We start from the raw sequence: 15,761 nt of genomic DNA on the forward strand, positions 1-15,761 counted from the left end.
GTTTATCTATGTTCTTAAAGTAATTGTTTTCCCAAAAATCTAATTTACATGATTTTACAGTCAGTCATCCAAGACATGGTTGGCATCTCCTGTGCTACAGCCTCCCCGAGTTTGAAAGTGGAACAGCTATCTGACTCCAATTTTAGCTTAAATGTGTAAAATAAGCTAGTTACACTAAATTAAAAAAATTTTCCTTATCCTCTAAAGTCACCATTTTGGAGATACAAGGTTTTGTTTGAACAGCAGTGATATGCAGATGCTCATGCTAGCTCCGTATTGAGCCGCTTTGACATTTTGAAAAGGAATGTGTTCGAAGGAAAGATGATTGGGCACTGTAGAAAATCAGGGTTGAAACAGGAAACTTCATAGCTTACATACTGAGTTTTTTTTCTCATCATTATAGTAGAGCACATGCCTAAATTTGGTCTAGTGACACCCCTGGACATCACAAGGTGAAAGGTTATCAAGCAGATGAATCCCAAATGCATTAATCCCCTTTTTATTAATTTGTCTACATGACATCACTTCAAGCATCTCAGTTAAGGGCCAGAGTTTATTAAAGCAAAATAAATATGTTGTTCTGTTTACAAAGACATATTTGCCCACACAGATGCTGTAAATAGTAAAGGACAGGCCTCAGAGCAGAGGTAGTCCAAACATAACCTTTGAGTTTCATGCAATCCACTCCTGTATGTTCAGCTATACACACACACACACACACACACACACACACACACACTCATGAACAGCGAGCAGTAACAGACTCACTAGGCAGCATGTCATAGTTCAGTTTTCACCATCCTAATTGTCTTGTAATGACAGCCGCAAAGCACTTTTACAAGTGCATACTTAAGGTCAAGCAGCTGACATGAACTGTATTACCTGTCAGTTTGTAAACTAGTAGAACACACCAGTTACAGATGCACTGGGGAATTCCGTAGATTTTTCATAATTTTTCAAATGATGTAATCAAAACAATTCAGAGTGGTTTGACATTAGATGCAGCATTTTGTAAAAACTAAGCTGTAGATGTTGTGACTCCTTGTTCCTGTCATAACTAAGGGATCCAAGTTCTTAGGTTAATCTACTATGAGCCATTTCACATCAAAACACTCTAAATAACTTGTGTTAATGGTAGAGTTATGCAAAAGTTTAGAAAAATCTGTGGAATTCCTTAAATTGATCTTCAGTCCAGCAGAGCCCGAGTTTGGCCAGAGTAACAGCGAGGCTCATAATTAGATCCAGAAGCTGGCCCTGTTGAGCCGGGCCCTGTCGAAGCAGGCGGTGGAAGGACGATTTTGGGCAGAGTGTGTGGAGCTGTACAGCCGTTGTGACGTGCGCAGCAGCTCGTGCTGTTCCGGGGGTCGCTCCGGCAACCTCTCCTCTCCGTCGCCTCGGTAACGGGGTGGGGGGGTATAGGCAGGGAGGACTAGGGGCTCAGCTGCCCGGAGGGTCTTCACCTGAAAACAGCACACACAGTGCCTTACAGTCCTGCTGCAGCATGAGTCATCCATCATGTCCACATACACACACACGCAGATACAGGAGGACCCATGGGTGAGTCACACATGTGCCAGAACACACACTTTTTCTTCCCCTCTCTCTCCCTCACACACACACACACACTTTATAGGACTGCATGAGTCATCACATGCACGATGCACCCATTTATATAAACATGGGGGGTTGGGGGTGTAAATGTCTGACCTCAGGATTTGGAAGAAACAACTTCAAAACATCATGAAATACAAGTACATCTACAACTTAATTTATAGATGAACACATTTTTACTTTCAAAAATATCCTCAGAATTTTATTTTCATTTATTGTCATTTTTCAGTTCATTTTTTAAAATTTACTTTAAAGATAAACTAAATTCTATAGATTTTAGCTGGTTCAAAAATTTGTGCTAGACATACACATCACCTCACCTCAGCAAACTGCTTTCCATGCTACACTGAAGCTAAAACAGCCAAAAATGCCAATGAATTCACTGTACTGCACTTTTAATTGCAAGTCAAAATTTACAAGGTTGGTAAACCATGTAGTCATGACTGTAATTCTATTTTTTTACATCTTGGGCATCTATATGACTCAAAAGCTGTTTTTAATGAGAGAGCTATGATCTCGGTTACTATAGCAACACACAGGTAGGCTGGGCTTCAGCCTGTCTATTAATACACTGTTGCTGCCCATTAAATGCAGTAACAACCTACTTACAATTAATGATAATTATAAACATAAATATTGTTGTTTTTAAGGGTGATTATGAGAACAAGTATTCAGGTATTCACTTTGAAATTCCAACCAATATTCAAAGCCTGTAAACTGATGTTCAGATACGGCCTAACAATTAGGGATGCGTTGGTATGGAAATTATGGGCTGATGGCAGTATTCAATATTTTTTTATGTGTATATCTGCTGATGCCAATAAATAAACATTAATAAAATGTAGAAACAGTGGATTAGCATTATGCAGAAATGTAGTATTTATTTCTATGTAGTATTCATTGAGAAATAGTATCAGATGATTGTGTAGCATTTTCACAATAATATACGTAGACATATGATGCAGTTTAAAGAAGAGAGCTATACACACTGATCTGCCTTCATACTGTGGTGCTGGTTTGCGGCGGATGAAGTTGATGCAGACTGCGAGGCAGCGGCCTGAAAACAGCACCTCCACCACACTCATGATAATCAACAGCACCCACAAGATCAGAGTGGTGCTCTGAGAAAGAGAGAAGAGAAAAAGAGACAGAGAGAGAATGAATGACTGCTTACTCTGAGCATGCCTGTGTTTGTGTGTTCTCACACATGACAGTTGGATGGAGGTTTGATGGAGAGTGGCCAATAATGTGCCATCAAGATTTTTAGCCACACTGTAATACTGTGACCAATCAACTCACTCCAGGCCCATTAATACGAAACAGTGGTCAGGGGAGAAGGAAGTGCTTGAGGCTAATCAGAAGAGGCTCTAGAAAATGGGCTTTATGAGAGTCTGTTCTCATAGAGAAACACAGCAGTGCACACAATACCCTCACCCCACCCCCCCTGCATTCAGTAGACAATAAAACTCTAGCCTTATGGGGAGTGAAGTGTTGAAGGAGAGATGAAGACACACACACACACACACACACACACAGAGACAGAGAGAGAGAGAGAGAGAGAGAGAGAGAGAGATAGAGAGAGAGAGAGAGAGAAGGGAGCCGTTCATCCCATCAGTGTGTACTACTGTTCTGCTCAAAGACTATGATGAGCGCAGTTTGACGTGACAAACCACACAGAATTACGTAACAGTATTTTGTCTGTAATATTAGCAGGTGCAGTGTGGGGTGGGGTGGTAGCATGTGACTTCTGTGTGCTTAGCAAGAGCAAAAGGCATAACAATTGTAGCCTCCTCTTAACCAAAAAAACAGAGAGCATCACAGCGCAAATCTTCCTGGTGAGAAATTGTGTAACTATAGAGTAGCAGTCTGCCTTCCAATCAAAACCATGTAATACCTACATTCCCGTTTTCAGAGAAGTCAGTACACAATGCCTTTTCCTCAAAGGTAATGGTTAAAAAAGGATGCAGTGTCAATGTCTCAACTACTGCAAGTCTAAACCCCAGTACCTCAGCAACATCAGTGCAGATTATTTGACCAGCTATCATCTGTATTCACATGCTTTGATTCCTCTTCCTATTAGATTTTTTTCCCCCAAAAAATAGATTGGTTCACTCATCATAAAATGTTCACACAATGTGAAGTGCAGCTGGCATTCTTAGATATAGGCAGTGCAGTACAAAAGTCTTATGCAGCCGTGAAAACTGTTTTTTTAACACATGTGTTTTTTTAATACATGAGAATAAATACAAATAAATAATTAAAAGAAAAAAATGAATACAGTTAGAAGAATGCAGGTTCTCTCATTGCACTGCCTCGTATGGATTAGTTAGAAACCATCAGCAGCACTTGATTTTTTTTAATGAAGGCCTGAGTAGATTTCCTATGTACACAAATGCATGTAGTGGGGTTCAAAAGTCTGAGACCATTATTGAAAACACTTCTACTTTGCATTCTTCTTTGGTTTAATGCCTAATTTTTATTAGGTGTTTATTCACTTTTTACTTTTATAGCCACACGCACTCAAGCTGGCATGACTCAGATCACTAACACTGACAAAGGCCTGAGCGTGGCCAGCATCATTTGCTTAAATTTAAATATTGATGTAGAAACAGTGCAAAATCTTGAATATTCTCTCTTTTACTCGTCCTAACTTCTCTTTGTATTAAACTTTTCAAACACTTCTCAAAACACATCACGTTCATTTGCAGGACCGTCCTAGATTCTCAATATGGTATCAGACCTTTGGACATCACTGTGTGAAATACACTACATTTCCAAAAGTATTCACTCACCCATCCAAATCATTGAATTCAGGTGTTCTAATAACTTTCTTGGCCATAAGTGTATAAAACCAAGCACACAGACATGCAGACTACCTCTACAGACATTAGTGAAAGAATGGGTCGCTCTCAGGAGCTCAGCGAATTCCAGCATGGTATCGTGATAGGACACCACCTGTGCAACAAGTCCAGTCATGAAATTTCCTCGCTACTAAATATTCCACAGTCAACTGTCAGTATTGTAACAAATTGGAAGTGATTGGGAAGCCTTACATCACCAAGCGCCATGCAACGTGTCGAATGCAGTGGTGTAAAGTGCTGCCACTGGACTCTAGACCAGTGGAGACATGCTCTCTGAATTTACGAATCACACTTCTCCATTTGGCAATCCAATGGACGAGTGTGGGTTTGGTGGTTGCCAGGAGAACGTGTAAAGTTTGGTGGAGGGGGGATTATGGTGTGGGGTTGTTATTCAGGAGTTGGGCTCGGTCTTAATGCTTCAGTAGCCCAAGAGATTTTGGACAATTTCATGCTCCCAACTTTGTGGGAATAGTTTGGGGATGGCCCCTTCCTGTTCCAACATGACTGCACCAGTGCACAAAGCAGGTCCATAAAGACATGGATGAGTAAGTTTGGTGTGGAAGAACTTGCCTGGCCTGCACAGAGTCCTGACCTCAACCCGATAGAACACCTTTGGGAAGAAATAGAGGAGAGACTGCAAGCCAGGCCTTATCATCCAACATCAGTGTCTGACCTCACAAATAAACACACTCTTGTGGAAAGCCTTTCCAGAAGAGTTGAAGCTGTTATAACTGCAAAGGGTGGGCTGACACCTTATTAAACCCTATGGATTAAGAATGGGAAGTCACTCAAGTTCATATGCACGTGAAGGCAGAGGAGCAAATACTTTTGGCAAAGTGTAATTTTGTGTGTGTGTGTGTGTGTGTGTGTGTGTGTGTGTGTGTGTGTGTGTGTGTGTGTGTGTATACACATAGACATACATTACATTATATATGCACAGTTAGCTCCCCTTGGTCACTCACATAAATGCGGGTGGGGTCAAAGGGACACTCATCGGTGATGCTGAAGTAGCTCATGTCATCAGGTAAGTTGCAGTGGAGGAGGAGACCCTTACGGCCATGAACGATGGCCCAAACCAAGGATACCAGCAGGCCAATGGCTGAGGCAGCAGCCAACAGAACACCAACGGTACTCAGCACGCATAGACACCACGTCTGAACAAACAAGAGGCAGTTTGCTGACTATTGCAGCAGTGGCCTGCACACATACTTTATACCACAAGAGGGAGACAACACCAACAGAATCATAACATGCATATGGCGAGTTGGCAAGCCAAACTACGCCTGGAACAAAAGAAAAACAGACATACATTAGTCAGTTTATTAGGTACACTTACACTTGTTGGTCATTTTATCAGGTATACCTACAATATTAGATTTACTCATCCATCTATTGCTGTACAATTAGTCAGTCACCCTCTACCCAATCAATGGAAAGGGACCACCATAGGACCACTGCTGACCAGATATTATTTGGGTGCTGGACCTTCTCAGTACAGCAATCATTGAAACATGGGTGTGGCCCTGGCACAAGTAATTCCATAAAAGGTCCAATCCTCCCAAATAATATCATGTCAGTATGTCAGCAACATTCACACTGATAGAACTGATTTTTCTAAATTTCTGTATAACTCAAGTATTGAGTCACTGAGTGGTCTTACCAACTCTGATTTCTTTATAATGGTAGTGATAGGAGTCAGGGGTTGCAATGTCTACAATACAAATTTAGGCATTTTAGTTACTCTCTCTCCTAAATGACCAGTGAACCTACACATGTCTTCAGAAGTTTTATAAACAATGTTCATAATGGCAACTTAGTTGTAAATCTGATAAAAATAAGTTGTCTTTTGCCAAACTATGCCCTGCATGTTTGCACTGCATGTAGATGGATTAAAAAAAAAACCTTTGATAAGTTATTTAATGAAAAGACCATAATTAAAATCATTAAAACAGTGTCTCAGGTTTCAGGCAGCATAATTGTAATCATTACACGGAATACTGTCATTTTATGTGACATAGTGTTTAGAGGCATTAAACATGTTGGGACATCTGGTTCCACCACTGTGAACACTTCTGGCCACTCTGAATGACCTTGTTTACATCTTAACCATTTAAGTATACGAAACTTTTAAAGAAAGCTATGGAATTTCCATTTAATAGAAACAAATGGGCTACATACAGTAACTGTATACCAGGTACCATGGCAGATGAGTGTAGGTATAGTGACTAGCTTAGTGTATGCCAGTGACCCAGCATCACACAAGGTAACATGATATACAGGAGAACTAAAAAAAAACTGGGTATGTGTAAAGCTTTAAACGACAGTCATTCCTTCATGAGTAAATTATGCCACTATGTCTGTACTGGACATCACAGTAGTGTGAAAAGGCCACAGAGGCTTTAGTCAAAAACAAAAGCCCTAAAGCCAATATCAGTGCACGGAATGTCATCAGAGTGTTAAGAAAGGAGCTAGAGGTCTCTAGGTCTAGATTTCAGGTTGTTATTTCAGAAAGCCTGAAAACAAACTGGATTCACTAGACTATCCATTGCACAGCAGGACAAATACTCAGCACAAGTGTGACAGAGAGACAGACCCACAGATATTTGTTCATGATGACTGTGCATTAGCCAAAAACAGCTCCACTGTACATTAGACAGGATCATGAGATATTTGTGTGTGCTTTAACTAATCCATGGCTTTCTCAACATTTCTGCATAAAAGTAAATCGCCAAGATGTAAACAATGTCATTCAGAGTAATCTAATGTTTTGTGCTCTGTTCTAGAGAAACTTTCAGAGACAGAATTGTTTACAGTGGTGGTGATGGGAACCAGATGTCCAAAGAGTTTAATGCCTAAACAAGCTGCATTGCATAAAGTCATTACATGAAATGGTTACAAATAATTTTTCAGTCCCCGCGACCCTGACGGAGAAGTGGCTTAGAAAATGGATGGATGGATGGATGGATGGATGGATAATTTTTCAGTCATGTTTCAATATCATTTTTTTCAATACATTCGCAGTGAAGAGGTAAATGCAGGGCATGGTAAACCTAAAGAAAAAAATTTTTTTTTTTATTTACCATAATTTTACCATAATCAACATATAAAACCTCAAGACACATGAAAGTTCACTGGTAGTTTTGGATAGTAACTAAAATGACTATCTGCATTGTAGACATTGTTCTTATTAAGAATTAGAAATTTAAGTTTGCCTCAACAATTTCACCTCAAATCACTCTGAAAGAGTGTTTCCATCTGAATGCATGAATCACACAGGAATTTTTAAAAGTCTATTGAATTCCACTTTAGAAATCAGTTCACACAATAAACCAGACTGCAGCATAAAAGACTCTTCAGTCACAGACTTACCAGCGGCTGACTTTTCTCATTTTTAGAAAGGACTATAGCCAGTATGCCAACAAGTACTCCCTGCAGAGATTAGAAAGAGAATGAAAAAGATGTGAGTGGTACAGTCTCAGTAACTAACAGCCTACTGTACAAGTGTTAGTGACTATACCTAACACTAATACCTAATGCTAACATAATTTGGATATTTCTTTTAGATGTATCCTATGAATGTATGTTTAATGTATTATAATTGACAACAACATACCTTTCTGTGTGACAGTGTTAATAGTATTGGTTAAAGATGGTAACTGACAGAAGTGCCTCAAGAATCTAGCATGTCTCACCACAAGGCCGGCTGTTAGAGCTAAGATGTTGGAGATGGCGTACTCCGGTGTCTGGGCACCGATGCTGATGTGTCTCAACACTATGCCATGTACCAGCGCTCCCAGCAGGAAGGTCACGTGGCCCACCAGCACCATACACAGTCCCATCTTCATTAAAGATTTAGGCTGCAGCAAACTGGCCCAACACACCTCTGTGACAGACTCACACACATACACAGACATATATGACCTCTTAACTGCTACAAAACAAGTATTGTTTAAAGGGAAATTCCACCCATCTGTCAAAATCAAAATTTTCAACCGACAAGGTCATTCAGAATAGTTTGATGTGAAACAGTTAATTGAAAAAATGTCTTTAATTTCCTTTATATTAAATAGCCTTTATATTTACTATCCAAAATGACCAGCGAGCCTATGGGTCACTTAAGTTTGTGCATGTAATGCTGATAATGTTAACTACCCTGTAAATGCCCTGCATGTACCTCTTCACCCATACTGCATTAATAAATCCAGTTTAGGCTTTATTGTCCTCCTAAAACTATCGTTAATCAATATCTCAGGCAACATGCTGTGTATTCGGCATTTGTCATGTTACAGCTTTCTGTGACGTAGCTTTTAAAGGCATCATATACTGCAAACGTTAGGTTCCTGTCACCACCACTAAATTTCTAAGTTGATACATTTCCCTAGAATTACCCATTTCACAACAAACCATTCAATGATTTTAAATGAGTCATGAGTTAATCAAAACATGAAAAGTCAGTGCAATTCAACTTTAATGGACTCTGAGTTTGTGCTCAACAGGTAGTATTAAAAAGAACTACTTCTATCTAAAGACAAGTTAAACTCTACTCACCGTAAAAATGTAAACAATCTGCTCAATATACTCTTATGTGAGAGTAAACACTGTGGTAGTGAAATCAAAACCTTGTGTTTTTTCTTTTATTTTATTGACATCATTTGTAAGTGCCAGCTTCTTTTTACATTGTGTATGTATTTCATAAACAAACCAACAGAATCATTACCAGGATTTTAGGATTTTTTTTTCTTCACGTTTGTTAAAGTTAAGAAAGTTTTTTCCCCTCGCCTGTAAAGTTATTAATTAAACTGGCCATTGACACACAGCATAGCATACTAAATAAATATATAAAATTAATAATAAATTACTTTTACATTATGTTGGACATCTAAAGAGTGACCTCTATTGCTTCTGACCTAATTAGCTTTCTTCTACAATGTACAATGCTAAATTTGACAGAACATCGATATGAAGAGAAATAACAGTAACACTATAAACAAGCTAGAGAGAATGGTTCTTTCAGAAAAACGATCAGGGAAAAGGTAAAGCTCCTAGCAGCTGCTTCTCAACTGTTGATCATCACCACAAGACCCTTCATTCACACTAGCTGAGCTGAAAAGTGTCACAGACAGACAGATTGTCTCCTTCTAAAGGTGACGATGCCCAGCACCAAATAACAGAAGTGCAATAGGCCTGGTTCTCCTTTTCAGCCCAAAATCAGGCCATACTTCACACAGTGGCCCGAGTATTGATCTCAAACACAGTGGTCAGAGTGAAGACTACATCAGAAGTGTCACCCTCATTAATCATTACACAGCGAATACACAGTCCGATGTTACAGGCAAAACAGAAAATGTCCAGATTTTGGTCAGTGAACCTACACGTGCCTCCTACTTGTATCTCTCTACCCTGCATGCAGATTTTAGGCCACTGCAAACAATATCTCAAGCATAATAAAACACATTCATAATGGTATTTAGATTTCTGTGAGATTGCATTTAGAGGTATTAAATTCTTCAAATATCAGGTTCTCATCACCATCGCCATGAACAATTTGGACACGCAAGACTTTATAGTTTTTATAGAACATAGAATTTCACATAAAACCACTCTGAGGAACTTTGTTTACCTCCATTTAAATTCCTATATTTTACTCCTTTTTACTATACCGAGGTCGCAAATTAGTCATATTGACGCCTCGATTTGCTCTGCTGAGTTCACAAGTCACTATTTTGTGGCCACAATTCGCTATGCTGAGTCCACCAATGAATATATTGTGGCCACAATTTAGTATATTGTGGCTACAATTTGCTATGTTAAGTTCACAAATTATTATACTGTGGCCACAGCGTACTCCTTTGTACAAAAGGAGGCTTCAATTTGCTATGTTGAGTTAATAATCTACTATATTGTGGCCACAGTACAGTACATTGTACTACATTGTGGCCTCGAGTTATGAGAAACCTAATATAGGTTATAATAACAATAATAATAATAATAATAATAATAATAATAATAATAATAACCTTGTAACACGAGCCAAAAATAAGACGTTCAAAGAGTAAACGCTGAAGAGACTAGCATCCTTCTAGCTCCTAAGACTGATTACATTTTTGAGAAACCCATATTTTTTTTCTTGATAATCTTTTTAAACTACTTCTGATCTTCGTAAAATAACGATCAAACATTCTTCGCTGCACCTGTGACTGGGTCACTTTGCATTTCAGCTCAAGCAGCAGTTTTACACACATTTGAAACTCACCTGAATTGACCATCTTGACGCAGATTCTTAAACAGCAGTTAAGTCATCATAAAATAAGTTTCACGTGAACCGCCACACAACGAAACTGCCTCTCAGAAAAAGAGAAACGCATAACTGCACATGGCCCCTGCTCCAATCCACATTCAGCAGGTACAGATGTATCAGCACCAGCACACCGGCTCATAGACAAACTTCAGTTAGATGAGCTTTGCTCTATTAAGTGGAGCTCTAGTGAATGTTGAATGACGTCATGAAAGAGGCCACGCCTTCTCTCAGGTAGTCTACCGCTGTACACTGAGTAAAGGTAATGCTACAAACACAGACAAAGCTTTTCACTCATTCATATCGTTTGCGTGAATTTGCTTTATTATACATTCACATTTATTTTATATTTTGTTTGTCAAACGCAGTGTGGAAGTACAGCTGGAAACGTAAACAGTTGTGTGCTGAGCAAGTGGATAAAAACACTGCTCGCCACAAGGTGGAGTTTCTTCACTGCAAATCCACACAGAGGCAGAAGTACAGAGGAATCACACTTCAGTCACACTGCGTTTCATGACTGTCTTAGTCAGTTAAAAAGGAAAGTATGGAGCCAAAAATATACTTGAGTGAAAGTAAAAGTATCTAACTTTAAACATACGCAAGTATATAAAAGTACAAAGTGAACGTTTTAACAATTAAATGACAATAATTAATTTAGTTGGATGTTTTAATAAAATAATCATTTAAAATGCATGGAGGAAAAATCTACTGGCCTATTAGATGTGCAAGTAGGCCAAGGTCTTCTGAAGGTCACAAGAAAAAATAGGACAAATGATTTAGGATGTATGTTTATTCCCTTGGAAACATAAATGAGTAAAAGTACAAGTTTTATGTTTCAGTAATATTTGAGTGAAGTACACCTTTCAAAATAATAACGCTGTGGCGGCCCACTGCGCTCGACGTGGCTATGCAAAGTGGCACTTGGGGTGCGCTGCACTGCCGGTATGAAGAGACATTTAATGTTCATTTTACTGTTGTTCAGTCTAAGATGTGCACATATACGATTTGTGCTGTCTTGTACTGGGCTGTAGGATAGTTAAAGTGGGAGTTAGTGTGTTATGTAATGTTAGAGTAAAATCATATGGCTAGAAGTAACTTGGCTGCTATCTTGACTGTTCACTATCAGTGGGCAGCAGTTCTCTCTTGCTGCTTGTTCAACAAAGGAATATTTGCTTGCATGTAAAATGTTTCCTCTGGAATTTTTTCCATGTATTTGCTACAGTAATTATATAATAATATGTAGAAGTATAATTATTCAAGTATTTTCCATGCTTGATGGTAGTCTGAACACAGAGAAGCCCTTCTTATGTTTTAATTAAAATATGCTTGTAAGGAATGAGCATAAGCCTTAGATTAAGACTTGATTCATTATAATACATGCATTATATTTTATATTCCTTGATAACATCATCATCTTTAAATATTTCAGTAATCAAAAATACATAAAACAGCAAGTTGAATATAGTACAGAGATGCCGCATCTGTATGTATCTATATATGTATGTATAACTGTCTCGTTTTTATGTATCCAGCATGTTACAATTGCTTTTCTGACTTTTCTGTATAAAATGGCTTATGGTCTATAGGTGTCATTGCTATGTTACAGCCTTCGCATTCTCCACACCTCCTGCGCTCGGTGACATGGCTGCCTTTGTGAGTGAGATGCAAGATCCGCATAGCAATCAGGTAGAAGATCTCACACACGTTCAGGATTATGCAGATAGCTGAGGCCCCCACCATGAAGTATGTGAACACCCTCTTCTCTGTGGGCCGGGCTATGTAACATGTCACTTGTCTGCAGGGCTCGATGTCGCAGACCACGCTGCGAGGCATGTCGAAGTTGTTGTAGATCAGATGCAGCAGGTAGAGGAACCCTATCTCTATAGCTGTCTTGAAGAACAGACTGAAGAGATATGTCCACCACAGGCCTCCATGTTTCTGCCCAGGGTTGTCGTAGAGTTTCGCCCCTTCGCCATAGGTCAAGCGGTACTTACGCTCACGGTCTTCACGGTACCACACATGCATGACCACCAAGAAGGAAGGGCAGGTTACAAAGATGAGCTGTAAGGCCCACAGTCGTGTATGTATGATGGGGAAGAAGTAATTGTAGCAGGCGTTGGGGCAGCCAGGTCTTTTGGTGTCACAGTCAAACTCTTTCGTGTCATCACTCCACACTCGCTCGGCGGCCACCACAAACACCATGACGCGGAACACAAACACTAAGGACAGCCAAATGCGTCCAAATCCTGTGGAGTATTTGTTTACCCCGCTGAGGAGCGACTCGAGAGTCTTCCAATCCATGAGTGCAGATTAGTGATGTTCACAAAGTTTACCATCAAATACAATTCAGGTCTGTTTAATGGAAGCTAGAGGATGACTTGAGGTGAAGCAGCTGTCACAGCCAACCTTTATAAACCAATACAAATGAGAAAACAATCCTTTTTATTACTCCAGACAGTTTACAGATATCTTAAACAAAAAGTACTACAGTTCCAAAATTGTTTAGTAGGTTCAACCTGTCTGTTAATTTTTGGGATTTGTAGGCATGTTTGAGCAGAGAAAACCCTAAACTGTGCTGGACACTGGCCCTCCAGGACCAGAATTGAGTAACTCCGTTCCAAATCCATTTCAAAAGTAATGAAACAGTTTTTAACTGGAATTGAAAAATATTGGTTTAGAGTACAATATGGTTAGTTTACATTTAACTCAAGATTTTCCAGTCTCATCCACAAATGGCTGAAGTTGCTGCAGGTTTCCCTTTCAGGAGAACAGGAAAACTTGCAGCACATTTAAATGGCTGGACTTTAATGAAATAGTACAAGTAAGATCCAGCTGTTACTAGGATTTATTCCAATGTCAAGTCCATTTGTACAAATACATTAATACATGAATACATGTGAAATACATGATTGTTGCTGCTATTATTATAATAACAAAATATGACAATTAATCGAATATATTGCTTCCCGATTTATTCTAGAATATAAACATGCAAAATGAGCAAGGTACCATACCTACAGTGCTGCTTGATCCATCTTTTTATTACGTGACTCTGTTGCCTAGTTCACCTCAAATGGATCACCTATTTCACTGGTTTCCTCTCTGGCACCTATAACCTCTTATGCTGCTTGGTAGAACGATTAGTGCCCTGTGTCATAGGAATTGTCCCCCTATGTTTTAGTAAGAGGTGTGGTTTCACCACTCTGAAACTTACTTATCTTACAGGCTTGGCAGGGGAGGAGACCTTTAAAGTGGCCACAAGAAGTCCCTTACTATAATGGCACTGTGAAAAGATTTAAGATGGAAATGTGAAAATGCCATCAATAATATCAATAAAATTTGATTGTGTATATCAAACATTAGATATATCCTCTCACAAGTAATGGAAGGGATTTTTCCCCAAAATACATTAAAGGCCACTTCCATTCCTTTTCTTTCTGTTTTTCACAATATAAAGCACTGTGTACAAAGACCACCCTTTCATTTTATGTTATTGTTTCTTTTGATTTCCAGCCAAAACTGCCATTAAGTATGAATTATTACATTTTCAAGGTTAGGAAAAAAAACAGAAAACACATATTTAATGCAAATTGCACAAAAGCGTCAACATCTAAATATTTATCAATTTTTGTGTATGTTGTGTGTCCACAAAGCTTTCATCCTTTCCAGTAGACTTGTTTTCAGTTCTTTAGAGCTGCACTCTGTAAGTTTTGGGGATTTGGAGACCTCTCTGGTGGAAATGTGTATTTGCACACAATACATAAAGAACTTAGTTAAAACTTGTAATCTTCATAATGTTGATTTTGCCTTTGAGACCAAAACATCAAGACCTTCTTGTGAATCTGTGTGTGTGTGATTTTATACATAAAGACATATGACATGGTCAAAAAAACTCCTGTTTTTTGTTTCAGACTTGAGGAAGCACAGGCACACCACATATTTGCCTGTTCTTTATTTACTTGACTCAGTAATGCTACTTCTTTCAGGTTTACAAAAAAATACACAATAATCTGCAGAAGTACTTTTGCACAGCTCCAAAGTTCAGATGTTGGATACATTTTCTGCTTCTTACAATCCAAGTTATCCTACATTAAATGATGAAATATCAATGAATCAACTCTACTAAATGAGTTTTCTAACTTGAAATAAATGAAAGGTGGTCTCTGACTTTTGTCCTATACTGTATATTGTTCAGAGTGGGCTTTACATATACAAGAAATATTTGTGCTATTTTATGATGACGATGATGATCATCATCATCACCTTTAACCGCTTAGTCCAGATATGGCCGGGAAAGCAAAGAAGAGATGCTCCCAGGCCAACTTAGAGATATTATCCCTCCAGCAGGTCCTAAGACACCGCTGGGGTCTCGTCCCAGTGGGCCGTGCATGCTAAATCCACATCAGGAGGAGTCCAGGGGGCATCCTGATCAGATGCCCGAACCACCTCAACTGGCTTCTCCCAGTACAGAGGAGTAGCGGCTGTACTCTGAGCTGATGTTTACGAAACTCTTCAATTATAACACAATCTTTTTACAGAACTTCTTTTTCATGCACCTCGATATCTCCTCAAACGCCTTTACGGCTTTGACAATCTAAACTTTCTACACATAATGAAACAGGCCACTTTCACATTAAATGAACGTTGTGTTGAATCTCACCTAATGATTCACATCACAAATTTTGTATAGTGCCTGTTATCACATCCCGTGGCGCTGCTTAGACATGGGGCCAATCTGTGTCTTTAATAGTGAATGAATATTCACCTCAAGGGTGGTGAACTGCACCCAGACAAACTCTGTCTACAACTTATGACGCAGAGATAAGCTGTATCACCAAATACTGATTCTGTATTTACCCAAGAAGCATATGGAACAAAGGTTTTAGACTAAGATAAGCCACAAGCTCATAGGCACACAGCTAATGTTCCTTCAGACTAATGAGGCGGATATTTTTAATTACATATGATTAATAATGTACACGTTTGACCAAAGG

General features: G+C 39.1%; 2 protein-coding genes across 4 annotated transcripts; both read right to left on the reverse strand.

The window, feature by feature from the left end:
* Positions 1–483: 483 nt before the first annotated feature.
* On the reverse strand, positions 484–10,901 carry tmem54b (transmembrane protein 54b). Of its 3 annotated transcripts, none has more exons than XM_017693615.1 (6): positions 10,726–10,901; positions 8,165–8,355; positions 7,842–7,901; positions 5,435–5,626; positions 2,601–2,732; positions 484–1,460 (listed from the first exon to the last, which is right to left on the reverse strand). In XM_017693615.1, the coding sequence occupies exons 1-6, from the start codon at positions 10,736–10,738 to the stop codon at positions 1,236–1,238; spliced, it is 813 nt and encodes a 270-aa protein (XP_017549104.1). In that variant the 5' UTR covers positions 10,739–10,901; the 3' UTR covers positions 484–1,235. The 3 variants fall into 3 exon arrangements, with proteins under 3 accessions (XP_017549104.1, XP_017549113.1, XP_017549096.1); XM_017693624.1 differs by having other exon boundaries at positions 8,165–8,365; XM_017693607.1 differs by lacking the exon at positions 10,726–10,901 and having other exon boundaries at positions 8,165–10,435.
* A 210-nt stretch (positions 10,902–11,111) lies between these two features.
* LOC108424435 (gap junction beta-3 protein-like) lies at positions 11,112–13,911 on the reverse strand. Its single transcript, XM_037535529.1, has 2 exons — positions 13,782–13,911; positions 11,112–13,173 (listed from the first exon to the last, which is right to left on the reverse strand). The coding sequence occupies exon 2, from the start codon at positions 13,066–13,068 to the stop codon at positions 12,304–12,306; it is 765 nt and encodes a 254-aa protein (XP_037391426.1). The 5' UTR covers positions 13,069–13,173; positions 13,782–13,911; the 3' UTR covers positions 11,112–12,303.
* Between the last annotated feature and the right edge of the window lie 1,850 nt (positions 13,912–15,761).

This window comes from Pygocentrus nattereri, chromosome 27, assembly GCF_015220715.1.
Source record: "Pygocentrus nattereri isolate fPygNat1 chromosome 27, fPygNat1.pri, whole genome shotgun sequence".
NCBI classification, from domain to species: domain Eukaryota; kingdom Metazoa; phylum Chordata; class Actinopteri; order Characiformes; family Serrasalmidae; genus Pygocentrus; species Pygocentrus nattereri.